This window comes from Leptosomus discolor, chromosome 5 (assembly GCF_034619465.1).
Source record: "Leptosomus discolor isolate bLepDis1 chromosome 5, bLepDis1.hap2, whole genome shotgun sequence".
Lineage (NCBI taxonomy): Eukaryota > Metazoa > Chordata > Aves > Leptosomiformes > Leptosomidae > Leptosomus > Leptosomus discolor.
The window spans coordinates 43,607,994-43,621,736 of NC_141395.1; the positions used below are offsets into that span (position 1 = coordinate 43,607,994).

General features: G+C 53.6%; 1 protein-coding gene across 1 annotated transcript; it reads left to right on the plus strand.

Annotated features, from left to right (window-relative positions):
- Window positions 1-7,601: 7,601 nt before the first annotated feature.
- On the plus strand, window positions 7,602-13,743 carry ITGB2 (integrin subunit beta 2). The gene is made up of 15 exons (XM_086466202.1): window positions 7,602-7,665; window positions 7,984-8,072; window positions 8,345-8,528; window positions 8,707-8,877; window positions 9,115-9,356; window positions 9,685-9,840; window positions 10,043-10,138; window positions 10,279-10,368; window positions 10,703-10,849; window positions 11,113-11,297; window positions 11,999-12,243; window positions 12,510-12,729; window positions 12,850-13,055; window positions 13,168-13,334; window positions 13,608-13,743. The coding sequence occupies exons 1-15, from the start codon at window positions 7,602-7,604 to the stop codon at window positions 13,671-13,673; spliced, it is 2,328 nt and encodes a 775-aa protein (XP_086322328.1). The 3' UTR covers window positions 13,674-13,743.

Genomic DNA, 13,743 nt, shown 5'->3' on the forward strand with positions numbered 1-13,743 from the left:
CCAGCATTGCTACGATGCTTTCTCGCTGCACCCAGAGCCTGGCTGTGATGAAACTGGGCCAGAGCTCTGTTGTCTTCTTTAATAAAAACCCACGGAGTGTCATCAGGGCTCAGAAATTTGCTGCTAGCACTGCAATGCTCTTTGCTTGCCACAAAAATAAACCCAGCCCCATAACTGTGAGACAGAAGCAGGTGAACTGCATTGGTGTCTTATAATGCATTGCAGTTGCTCGACATTAGCTTACTGGAAGGGGAATCTACCAAGCAATTAATGAAAGCTTCACATCAATTTTAAGAAAAAAATCTATGATCCTCTATGTTTTCTAAATGAATTGGTTTTTTATTTATTTATAGTTAAGAGATAGTTGCCAGGAGCTGGTTCCTCTCTGCTCAGGGAAATACTGTTGCAGGTGCATTGGGAGGAGTTACAGCAGCCTGCACAAGAAAATTTGAAGGCTGTTTAAAAACAAACAAACAAACAAAACTACACGGCCCCTGACCTGTGCCACAGTGAGAATGGCACTGGCATCCTCTGCCGAGCGAGGAGGCCTCGCTACCCCAGCCATGAGCCCTGACTCAAAAATTCAAAGCCCAACCCAGAGTCTGAGGGGAGCCAGCTCCCCATCTTCTGTGCACCCAGGGGCTACCAATAGCTCCCAAAGGAACCAGTTTCCCCCACTACCAGCTTTATTTGCATGCTGGGGGATTGGGCTGGCCCCTGGCAATGCTATGAAAGGTTAAAAGTGGGGTAAAAAGGGTGGGGTTTGGGTAGGGTCCCTTTCCTAGGTGCTGTGGGAGGGCTGCAGACATCCCCTAGTGTAGCCCAGGGAGGAGATGACACCCAGCCCTGTAGGGTGCGATGCTTCGGCAGGCCTTGGGCCAGCGTGAGTGGGGCTGGTTGGGTTTGGGGGGGAGGGCAGACACCCTCCCACAGCCACTGCTCTGACTTCCTCCTTTCTGCCCCAGCCGACTGCAAGACAGAAATAGGAAGGAAGGATTGGGGTGCGTCGCAAAGTTCCCGATGCCTGGCTGCTTTTCCCAGCCAAGCTTGAGAAACTGAGGTCATCCTGGTCCCAGCCCAAACACAGGACAGAGGAGAGGGCTTGATGAGAGGCGAGTACAGCATCTCCATTTTCTTTGCTTCTGTTCCTTCTTTCTGAGGGGGATGCAGCCGGGCGACAAGGCGGTTTCGTAGCTCCAGTGTTTCCAGTGAATTTGTTTTATAATTCCTCATTTAACCTTCAGTTGCTCGAGTCTTTAGATGGGCTTTAGGGAACTTGGGCCAATGTCCTTCCTGAGTGCGGCATGGCGCAGCAGCCAGTCTATGCAGCCTTTGCAAAGGCAGCTTGCTTGGTCTGTGGTGTTTTTGCTTTTGGAGGGAGGATTAAGCCTGGAACTGCGGGTGGTTACCAAGGGGAGGGTGTCGGACTCCACACAACCCCTTCCTCACCATCCTGCAGGCCTGGAAAGTGGAGCAGAGAGGGTGCAGCATGCTCCCCCTGCACCCTCGTGTATGGTGCGGGGGAGAGCAGCACTGGCTTCCTGCCCACCCACAGCACTAGGCAAGTGCCAGGGCTGGGAGCTGCACCGGCTCCCCAACCAGGATCCCCGGTTCCCCCTGGGATCCCGTACAAGCACCCGCTGCCAGCTGCAGCCTATGATGGCTCAGAACAGAAGAGGGAACTGGTGTGGCAGCATGGCGTGAGGGCGGCGGAGATGGCTGCTGGGGGGGGGGGGGCGGGGGGGTGTTCGGTGCAGTGCCAGCACCGGCACATTCCTTCCTGGAGGTCCCTGCACCCCTGTGGGCCTGGGAGAAGAGATGGGAGAAGGAGAATGTGATCCTGTACACACCAACTACTCTGCTGACAACCATTGAAAACACCTGGTGGTGGCCAGGAAGGCAGCAGAGGCTGCAGGCAAGCTAACCCCAGGGAGAGCAGGTCTTTCCCAAAATCTCTGTTGCTCTCGGGTGCAGACAAAACATGGGGCATACCCCAGGTGTCAGGGAAAGCAGCGTGGCATCTATTTTCGATGCCTTTTCCAGCACCGCGGCCCCAGCTACCGGCCTCCCAGGCAGGTGCAAAGTGAACGTGTGAACACTTGCAGAGGCGTCACACCCTGCGGCCAGCACAGACACGGGTACACAGCTTCTGCAAGGTGTGGGAAGGCTTTAAACGTTGCGTTTTGCCATCACCGCTGTCACATCCTGCCTCATATGGTGGTTTGGCACGTTTTCTGTCCTCATCCCAGTGCTGTTTCAATTGCAAGCAATCTCGGTGTGCTGGGTGATTTTGTTTTCTCACAGAAAGATGTACTTGTCATGGGGGGATGGGCGATGGGGCAATCCCTCCTTTGCTCCCACAGAGAATGAGCTCTGCCAGCTCCAGGTGATGGGCTGTGCCTTTGGGCAGGTCCCTGGGTCCGTGCTAAACCCTGGGACTCTGTCCTACATCTCTGCAAACCCAGCATCCGTCACCATGTCCCTGCTGGAATCGGCCAAGGGGTGATGCCCACTGGAGATGAAACAAAAGAAATGGCTTCTCTGCTCTTAAAAATCCCAGACTACCCAGGGCAGAGCAGCCAGTGGGGTGGCCCCTTCTCACCCAAGCAGGGCTCTGACTGAGGGAGACCCAACAGCACAAAAACTCACACTCCCAGGGCAGGGCAAGGGTCCTGCAGGCACACAGGGACCTCGGCACTTGGAGCCAAGGGACACCATGGGCCAGGGACTTGGTGCACATGGTAGAGTGCTCATCGCTCACATCCGTCCTCTGCAAGCACTGGAGGCTGATGGAAGGAAATATATATATAATATACGCATATTTCCTGTAATAGGACATAGAAAAAAATATTCTTTATATATATAAAAAATACTTTTATATATTTTTATTTAATTTTGTAATTTTTTTCCTGTAATTTGTATATATGTATGAAAATACATATAAAAATACATATACATACACACTGAGTGTGATACTCTGCACAGATCAGGTCTTAGCCAGTGGGAAGTCCTGCGTATGGCCATCTGCCTTGATGGGAACTATCTGCACACAACCATGTGATGGAAGAAATGGCCCCAAGCCAAGTGACATCCACTCTTCTGTCCTTCCTGTACCCTTCTCCACTCATTTACCACCCCCTGCTGCCATCCAGATTGAGGGTGGAAAGGAGCAGCACTGCTGGGTGCAATACCCGGTGTCTCTGTCACAGCGTGATGGTGATGCAACACCAGGGATCATGGGAGCATGGAGGAAGTACCATGGGGTACCAAGGCACAAGCACTGACACTAGTGGCACCTCACCGTTGCAGGCAGATGGTATGAATGACCCAGGAGTCCTCCCTGGATACTGGGCATGAAAGCACGTCCTCCCGTTTTGCAAGAAAATGGATGTTTAGCAAAATACTGAAGGGGAGTTGTGGCTAGCAGACTGCAAGAGCTGTCTCTGCTGTTGAATGCTCATCTTATTTATAGCAACAAGATCGCTGTTAGTATCAACACTTCCCCTTCTGTCCTATTTATAAATCCCAACTTGCTCCTCCTTGCCACACAGCAGCCTGCTCCATCCCACCAACACCCCCCAGCATGCCCAGTGCCCTGAGAGGCTGGCATTGCACCCTGCCCGCATGGGGGACAGCACCCAGCTCTTCCCTCATGCACCTTCCCTGCAGCTGCCTTCACATTTTCTGTCACACAGACCCTTCAGGAGCATCTTGCCCTGCCTGAGCCATGCCAAGGGTACAACATACAGTAAGTGAGAGGTGCTCCATACATGGAATACGCTGGTGGCTTCTGCAAAGGGTTCCTGGTGAAGCAGAGCCCTGGTCCTGAGCCACCCAAGGCATGTGCCAAGGAGATCAGAGCTCAAGGCCAAGGAGGACCCTGATCCTGCTGTGCAGACTTCTCCCCCCACTGTGCCACCATGCAGCCCTGGCCAGGGAGCAGAGCCTGGTGGCAACACGCCTTGTCCCTAGCTAGGGTGCTCAGTCTCAGCACCTCACTCCCCACCCTGGGATGAAGGTGATTGTAAAGCTCTGCAGTTCTGCTCCTTCACACCAGGGCAGAAGGAGGGATTATATGCATCCCTCTGCTTGCCTTAATTTATGAAAAAGAGGAAAAAACCCCCAACATCCCAGGCAGAGCACACCCAGGAGAAGAGCACCCAGGACCGGCAGTGGCAGTGCAAGTCCAGGAGTGAGCCAAAGGGATTGTCAAGGGACTTGGAGAAAATGCTGCTGAGGCCCACGTCTGGGCCCTGCTAATGCAGACAGTCAGACCAAAAACCTGCTTTGCACTCCTCTGAACCCTGTAAGGACACAGAGAAAAGCAGAAGCCCTATTTGTTCTCTTTGAAAGTCCCCCTACGTCACATATACATTCATCCACCCACATACCAGTGAATAATTTCCCTCCACAGCAGAAGAAAAGAAGTGGTGAGCTTTCTTCTGCTGCTGTCACCTAGTGTCAGGGTGTGCTTTACATTCTTGTGACAAGGGAAAGAAACGACTGGGGATTAGGCAACCAAATCCAGCTCACAAAAGGAACCCTACATTACAAAACTCAGTAGCAGCCAGGGCTGGGGGTGTGTTGAGGTTCCCACTTTATTTCTGGAGTTCCAGAGCTTTTTAAAATCCAGTTCTAAATGGAAACTTGCTTTGTTTTATGAGATGAGCCTGTAAGCACAAGCCTCTAACCTCCAGCAAGGATGAGGAGCCCACAAAGCCCCATCACTGTCCCACGCCTTGGCATGGCAGCAGGAATTAAACACTTGGAAACACTGGGCAGGTGGGATGGCAGGAGCTCATCCAGCCTGTGGGTTTGGTCCCCACAGCCTGTGTGGGAACTTCTAGCTTGTAGAAGAGCTGGAGCCTCGTTAGACATGTTTGGGGTGTCGATCAGCTGAGTGCTACAGGAAACGAGGGTGGGAGCGGCTCTTCCCTCCTGCCAGCAGCGACAGACTGTTTCCCTGGCCCCATTTTTGGCAGGGGGTTGCAGAAATATGAGCTCATACTGTTTTCAGCATCCCCAGGGCACTATTTATTAACTGGACACATGCAGCAAAGCAGATGCAAGCAGTGATCAATAGCAAACAAAGAGTGTGAATACAGCTAAGAGTACAGCAAACGTGGTCACGAAGGACCCAGCTGTGACTTGGACTATGATGTTGCTCTTACAGGACCTCTCAGGTTGGGCTGGTGCAGGTCACCAGGCACATCCCGGGCACAGAGTGCCACAGCCCAAATGAGTAATCGAAGTCATTTCCCAGCAAGGTGCACCCAGGAGGTTCCAACAGGGATCTGGTGTCCACCCCACTTTGATAAGGGCTGTTAAGACCTTTTTCTTTTTTCTACTTTAAGAGTTTTTACCTGTTGTCTGCAAGCTCAAGCAGAATTCGGAGGTGATAAAAATGTGTTGGGCCACCTGAGCATGGCAAGTGCGTATCATGGACGTGGGGACGTTGCAGCTGTGATGATAAACAATGCCCTTAAAAATTTACCAAGGGGCACGGTGGTGATGGAGAGGGATTTGCGGAGGGCATATTTGTGAAGAAGGGCTCTGTCCACCCGCCACAGGATGGTCTTGGGCCAGATATGGCAGAGGGAGCTCCTGGGCCACGTCATGAGTGTTTGACTGGGTGACCACAGAGGCACCTCTTGTTGCCTGCACACCCACGCTGTGGCAAGGCTGTTGGAGCTCTGCCAGGGAGGCTGGCTCCAGGGCAGGGCAGGTTTCCTAAGTTTGCAGACCTTCACATCCAGATGGCCCCTGCCATAAGCAATGGTGTCTACCAGCCTTATCAGTCCTGCCACATCCCTGAATCCATACTGCAGCTGGGCACCAAACCTCACTGTGCTAATGCCACTGAAATAACACCTATTGACTTACCTAGGCCTCCTTTCTGCCCTCGGGAGGAGAGCAGACCTTCTGTCAAGGCTGACCACTGTCATACTTTTCTTGTCTGGAGCCTGACGAGCTAAGAAAGGACATGCTGACGTCTCAGAAGGGGATCCAAGCAGCCCTAATACTAACCTGGCCTTTTGAAGGTTTCCCTTGTTTTCTTCTTTCCATTTCACACTGAGCTGCTAACTTGGCAGGTTCACAGGAGCCGGTGATGGCACTTCGGAAGCTGGCAGGAGCTAGGGAGTGGTTGTTTTCTTACTCAGGGTAACATCAGAGCTATTTCAAAACCAATGACCTGGTTTTCATATTCTGTGTCTAATAGTGCTAAAAAGGGCAATGTTTGTTTTCCTTCATGCTTTCTTACTCCTTTTTCCTCTTTTAACAAATTCCTCTTTTCTCACTTCCCTATGTGCATCCATGTTGCAAGGCCGCTACTCTGGTGGGTTTTGTTCTAGGGCTGTGCTGGGGGCCAGGCGTTATGAGGAATGATGGTGTTAGTGAACATTATCTCGTTGACACCATGGGAAGAACACTGAAAAATTGCTCCCTAGAGCAATTTAGCCAACTTTATGGATGGCATAAATTTCTGGGATCAGGAGATGGGCTTTGGGGCAAGAAGCAAGTACTGTGAGCAGCTAGGACAAGCACTGTGAGAACGTGCTCGTGAAGAACAGGTTCTCTATCACATTCTGAAACACTGGTGTAACTGAGGACAGCAAGTGCTTGTGGAGTCTGGATGATGTGCTGGGAGTCTTTCCCTGTGTGCCGGTAAGAAAATGTGCAGCCACCTCCCCAGCCCCGGGGTCAGAGCCCCCACCCACGGCATAACATTCTGGACTCCCTCCCTGTGCAGATATGACTCCAAGACCACGTCCTTTGTCCTTGCCCTACACGTTGTGCAAGAGCCAGTCTGCTGGTTGCCACACCAGCAGGCTGGACTTCACCATGCAGTGTGAGCCACCCTCTCTGCTTCTCTCCAAGATGGGACTGCAGCTCTCCTAGGATGTTGGTCACCCATGCTGTGATGTTGGAAACCCTTGCTTGTTGGAAACCCTCAGGAGGAAAACTTATATTAATTCACTACATGAAACACTTAATTTCCTTGATGAGTCATTTAAATGTAAAGCGAGTAGTTATAAACTTTTTTTCCGTGTATCTAGAACGCTGTGCTAGTTAATTAATAGAAATGGTCCTTTTGTTACTTTTGATTCGAATTTCCATCCAAATACAGCTCAACACAGGAGCTGAAAAAACTCACATCTAGCAAGAACTAAATGCAGTGCTTCAGATTTTCCAATGTTACATAGATATAATCATGTAAGTAGAGAATCCGGATAAACACTACATGAAGCTTTGCAGCAGTTCAGCTGAATGCATAGCGATACAGTGCAAGTTCCCTCTGTGCTGACTTCCACATTTAGTCCAAAAGCTATGTTCATCAGAAACCTACTTATTTTTGTAAGAACACGTGAGCACCCGTCCCGAATCAGACCACACACCTGGGGTGCTCTGCCTTGGCCCACGCTACCTGCTGTGGCAGGGTCATGCTCTCAGGCTCTGCCTGCAGTGGAATGTCTGTGGGAAGGGTACATCCCCCTGGGGCCACCATCTTCTGCAGCCACTTTCTCTAGGGTTCGAGGGCTCCCTTCCCTGCAGCTGCCATGCACCAGGTGGACACAGGAGTGCTTTTTGTCTTGCAGAAAATGTTGCGTGACTGCTGCCTCTGGCTGCCGGCAGTGACCTGGGTGCTGCTGCTGGTGACGACAGGTGAGCCTGACCTGCCCTTCCTCACTGCCTTCCTCTGGCACCTTATGTGGGCAGTGAAATGGGGGAACCCAAATGCTGCCCACAGCGGTGGGAATATGGCATTGAGAGGTGTGTGAGGGCCAGATCCTGCGTCTCCCGGGATCTGGAGAGAACTCAAGCCAGCACAACTGAGAGACAGCATGGGTTTTATAGGCAGGGCAGGCTCAGGACAGCATGGGTGCTCGGTGCTGCACATCAGAGCACCCTGCGGCTGCTGCTGCTGCAGACCAGCCTCCCCCAAGTGCCCCCCACACCAGCTGCGTCTTCTTTCCATTTCAGCCTTTGCCATGGAGTGCCCCAAGATCAAGGTGGGGACATGCAAGGACTGCATCCAGTCTGGTCCTGGCTGCGCCTGGTGCAAGATGCCGGTAGGTCCCTGTAGCAGTCAGCTAACAGGCAGCGGGACGGTCACTCTGTCTACCCAGTTCTGCCTGTGGTGGAGGGGGGGAGATTGTGTCGTGGGAGTATTTCATGTCCTGCACGGTGAATGGAGCCAGGCGGGATCTGACAGACAGCGCCCTTCAACCTTCTTTTCTCCATCAATACCCTGGAGACCTGGTTTGGGAGCTGGGTCATCTTGTAACGAGCCCGTTCACCTCCCGCTCCTCTGATTTTTTCCTGCTGATGTTGCAACACACAGAGTTTCACCAAAGCTGGCGAGCCAGACTCCATCCGCTGTGACACCATTGAGCAGCTGCAGCAGAGGGGATGCCCGAGCAACAAGATTGAGTTTCCAGTCAATAACATTACCAGAACACAGAACAGTCCCTTAAGCAACGACATACAGCTGACTCCCCAGGAGGTGCACCTGAAACTGAGGATAGGTATGGTCTGCCTGACATTCCCAATGCCCTTCTGCTCACCCCCAGGCGCCCCTGGGATTTGGCAGCATGTCACAACCCGCATTTCCTCCCCTTTTCTTCTGAAAGAGAGGAGGATCCCAGTGGGGGCATGGGCGATGGGGCGAGATATGAGCCACAACACAGCATTCTTGTCCCACAGGGCAGCCTGCTGTATTCGAGGTGAAGTTTCGCCGTGCCATGGGGTACCCCATTGATCTCTACTACCTCATGGACCTCTCCTACTCCATGCTGGATGACTTGGAAAAGGTGAAGAAGCTCGGAGGGGAGCTGCTCAGGGCGCTGGAAAGCACCACCCCTTCTCGCCGCATAGGTGAGCCTGTCTCTGGCATGGGACCTCAGCACAGCTGTTGGCTGCTGGGAAGAGCTGTGGGGCTGGAGTGGGATGCAGGCAGTGGGCAGCATGACCCATCCTCTTCCAGGCTGGAGAGTATGCCAGGGCAAGGGACGTGAGCACATACACAGGGGCCAGCAGATTATCCATGCCCTGTGCTGCAGGGATGCCTGCCGGTCCCTGCCACCCCTGACCCTGCAGTCTTGGGTGCCCTAGGTTTTGGCTCCTTCGTGGACAAGACAGTGCTGCCCTTCGTGAATACGCACCCTGAGAAGCTGCAGAACCCCTGCCCCAACAAGGACAAGAAATGCCAGCCTCCCTTTGCCTTCAAGCACATCCTCTCACTGACTGACAACGCTGAGAAGTTTGAGAGTGAAGTGGGGAAGCAGTTCATCTCTGGGAACCTGGATGCCCCGGAAGGGGGGCTGGATGCCATGATGCAGGCAGCAGTGTGTGGGGTGAGTCCTGGCATCTGCCGTACTGCCGGCCGCTACACACAGGCAAGGGGGCTGTGATCCAAGCTCATGACTGTCCCTCAGGAAGTGGCTCTGCCCCTCTCCAGGTGGGCTCTGCAAGTCCTGATTCGGCAGCGGAGGTTACTTTGGGGGGGTACAAGAGAGCATCTTACCCCAGGGCCTCCTGGCCCTGATCTCCTGTGACCCACCTCCCCCATGCACCCTGCCCCACACACTGTGGCTTACACAAGACTTTGGCAAGGGCCATAGCATGCATGCTGGCCCTGTCCTCCTAGCCTTGCTCAGGGAGAGGTCTCCATGACGCTTGCAGGACTTGATCGGCTGGCGCAACGTGACTCGCTTGCTCGTGTATGCTACTGATGACGGCTTCCACTTCGCTGGCGACGGCAAGCTTGGGGCCATCCTGATCCCCAACGATGGGCAGTGCCACTTGGAGGACAACATGTACAAAAAGAGTAATGAGTTTGTAAGTACCTGGCAGCTGCTCAGTGGCTCCGCACCCTCAGCCTTGCTCCCCTAGGCAGAGAAAAAAATGTCACATAAAAAGCCTGTTGCTGAGACCACAAAGTCACCATAATCACCGTCATTTGCACCGTGAAACCCAAACTGTCCACCCTTCTGCTGGTGGGGGAGATCGCACTGAGTGCAGCATTCCTCTCCCCACCTAGGACTACCCATCTGTTGGCCAGCTGGTCCAGAAACTTGCCGAAAACAACATTCAGCCCATTTTTGCTGTCACCAGTAAGATGGTGGATGTTTACAAGGTAAGGAGACTTCAGATGGTCCAAGTGCCTCCCGTCCCCCCTCATGAGGACAGAAACAGTCATACATGTCCTCCTGCCATTGCCCCCTTCTCCTCTGTCACATGGGGGGGACCACTCACCTCTTTGCTCTCTGTTGGCAGAAACTCAGTGAGATGATCCCGAAGTCGGCAGTGGGAGAGCTGAACGAGGACTCCAGTAACATCATTGAACTCATCCAGGAGGCCTACAATGTAAGTGCTGAAGGAGGCTATGTTTTGCTTGTCTGGTGCGGCTCAGAGCAAGGCAAGGTTTCCATCATGTGTCCTCACTGTCAGAGAGTAGCTGGGACCAGGGCTTGGAGTACAGAGCATGCTGAATCCCTCTGCCCACAGCAAGCAAGAGGTTCCTACCTCTCTGACACTATCACCTGCCTTTCCAGAACCACCTCCAGCAGCTGAGACCCCAGCCTGGGTGCTCCCTGTCCCTATCCCCTGGGCTGGAGGGAAGCCCTGACGTGCAACCCCACATCCCCTGGCTTTGTTTTCCTCTTGGACTGATGGCACTTTCTCCACCATTTCCCCACAGAACCTTTCTTCGCGGATCATCCTGGACCACTCCACCCTGCCAGATGTCCTGGATGTGAAATATGACTCCATGTGCGGTAAGAACAAGGGGATCAAACGCGAGGATGAAACACGAGGGCAGTGTGACAATGTCAAGATCAACGACGAGGTACGTTCCCCCCTACTAGGAATGAGCCGCAGCTCACAAGGGTCCTGATGCCCATCCCGTTTAAGGGCAGGAACCCAGCCTGTTGTTCCAGGCTTTCTGTTTATGTGAATTTAATGCCAAGAGTGTCCAAAATGCTGCGGGATGGGGGGATCCTCCATTGCACTGGATGTGCGTGTGCTTAGCCTGGGGCTGATATCACCCTCTGATTGCTGAAGCGACCTGATGGCCTCTGGCCCTTCCCTTTCTCAATCTGCACTTTCTAGGTCACCTTCAAAGTGAAGGTCACGGCCAAGGAGTGCATCAAAAGCCAGTCCTTCACCATCCGGCCGCTGGGCTTCACAGACACCCTCACCATCCACCTGGACAGCAACTGCGACTGCAACTGCGACGAGCAGCCTGACTCAACTGCCTGCAGTGGGAAAGGCACCATCGTCTGTGGGATCTGCAGGTACGTGCTGTCTGCTCAAAAACACCATTTCAAACTCTACCAGAGCTGTGGAGCTGCTGGGAGAGGGCCGTTAGGCCAAGCCAAGGGCTTGGCTCTGCAGCTTTGCACCAGTTTTCTTATTCAGAGAGGCAGATTTTCTTATTCATGGAGTCAGGGGACACAATGAGCTCTGTCTTCTGTTGGTGGAGCCTCGCTTGCTTTCCTAAGGGCATCCACCCGCCCATCCATCCGACTATCCACCCATCCATCTATGTATCTAACCACCCACCAACTTACCCATTGAGCAGACACAAATTTGTGTAGAAATCTCTCAAAATCTCCTCCTGAGCTGCACTTAATGCAGGTCTTTAAGTGCAATTATTTCTCTGTGGCTCTTCAGTGACAGGGAGAGGAAAAGACTACGTTTCCTCAGGAAATACTCAGATCTCCTTGGCAAGGGTTTGGAAATTATAAATATAACAATAATTTCCAGGCAACTGTTTGGTGTTGTAAATATGACTGAGGGAATAGCAGCGTTTCTGAGTTTTCCTCCCCATCAGCTGCCCTGCTTCAGCACGGAGCTAGCACCAACATGCCAGTGTTGGTTTTCAGTGAGGCTATCTGAGATTTTCTCTGCTTCAGCTGAGGTCTGGGCTCTGCACGTGCCTCATGGCATTTCTTGTGGCTGCTGACCCAGGCTCACTCCTCTCCTTTGATGGCAGCTGCAATTCAGGCTACACGGGCAAGAACTGTGAGTGTGAAACCAAAGGCAAGACCAGCAAGGAGCTGGAGGGCAGCTGCCGGAAGGACAACAGCTCGGTCATTTGCTCGGGGCTGGGGGACTGCGTGTGTGGGCAGTGCATCTGCCACACCAGTGATGTGCCTGACAAGCAGATCTATGGCACCTTCTGTGAGTGCGACAACATGAACTGCGAGTTTCACAATGGCTTCCCCTGCGGCGGCAAAGGTGAGGCATCTGTGTGATGGGTTCTCTACCGGAGCACTCTTTAGAAAGATTAAATTGCTAGGAAGATGGCTGCCTTTCCCTAACAAAACCCAAGTGGGTCAGTTTGGGTGTCTTGGGTCCCACTGCATCAGCCTGCAGGACCTCTTCGACCATCCCATGGAGGGTGGCATGGAGAGCACAGGGCAGGTGATGTTCTCCAAGCACAGGCAGAGGGAGGGCCACCTGGCTGTCTGTAGGATTCTGGTCTAAAAGGCCCTCCCCTGCAGATCGCGGGACCTGTGACTGCGGGGAGTGCAGGTGCACACCCGACTACCAGGGCAGTGCCTGCCAGTGCAGGAAGTCGACATACGGCTGCTTGAACATCAACGGCAACGAGTGCAGCCACCGCGGGACCTGCCACTGCAACCGCTGCCAGTGCCAGGAGGGATACCAGCCCCCCTTCTGCCAGGAGTGCCCCGGCTGCCCCTCGCCCTGCGGCAGATACATGTGAGTGATGCCGGCGGAGACGGCACAGGGGGCACCAGGGATCCCCCCACCTCTTGGGCAGGCACAAGCAAGCCCTGCATATGCACCTGCAGAGGTGAGCTGTGGCTGCCTGTTTTGCAGCTCCTGTGTGGAGTGCAAGGCCTTCCAGAGCGGCCCCTTTGAGAAGAACTGCTCCCAGGCCTGCCAGAACATCCAGGTGGTTGCGGAGACAACAGCAGTGAGCAAGCAGTGCAGGGAGAAGGACTCTGCCAACTGCTGGATCTCCTTCCGCATGGTCCAGGAGGACGGCGATGAGATATACACCGTCACTGTCGATCCTACAAAAGGTACCCCAGTCCTGCTCCTCCTGCCCCTCTGCAGGCAGGCTGCCAGCTCTGCCATGGTGGCCTCACCACATTGCCAGGGGCTGCAGCTGGACACCGTCTGTCTCCCCCACAGAGTGCCCGGAACCTCCCAACATCGCGCTGATTGTGGGCAGCACTGTTGCTGGCGTGGCCCTCATTGGCCTGGTGCTCCTGCTCATCTGGCGGCTTTTGACGGAGCTGTTTGACCGCCGGGAATACCACCGGTTTGAGAAAGAGAAGTCCAAGGCCAAGTGGAACGACGTAAGAGAGCCTGTCTGTGGCAGAGGGTTGTGCTGGGATGCTCACATACATATGCTGGGGACGCCTGGAGGAGACATCCTCTCCAGAGCCAGCCGTGGCAGACCTGAGGCCTCCCCACAGCCTAGCTGGATTTTGCAGGGGGCTAAAGCAGCCTGTAGGCTCTTCTGCCAATGCTGTCTGCACCGTCAACATTGGGAAGGGTGGGGTGGGTAATGCTCCACTGAAAGTCTGACAGACCGCAACAATGAGGGACTCTCACCTCTCTCCCTCCAGGCTGATAACCCCCTCTTCAAGAGTGCCACCACCACAGTTGTGAACCCCAGGTTCAATGGGCAATAAAGCGGAGCAACACCCAGCAGTGCTAGGACTCACCATTAAATAAAGAAATGCCAAGCTAAGGAAATCTCAA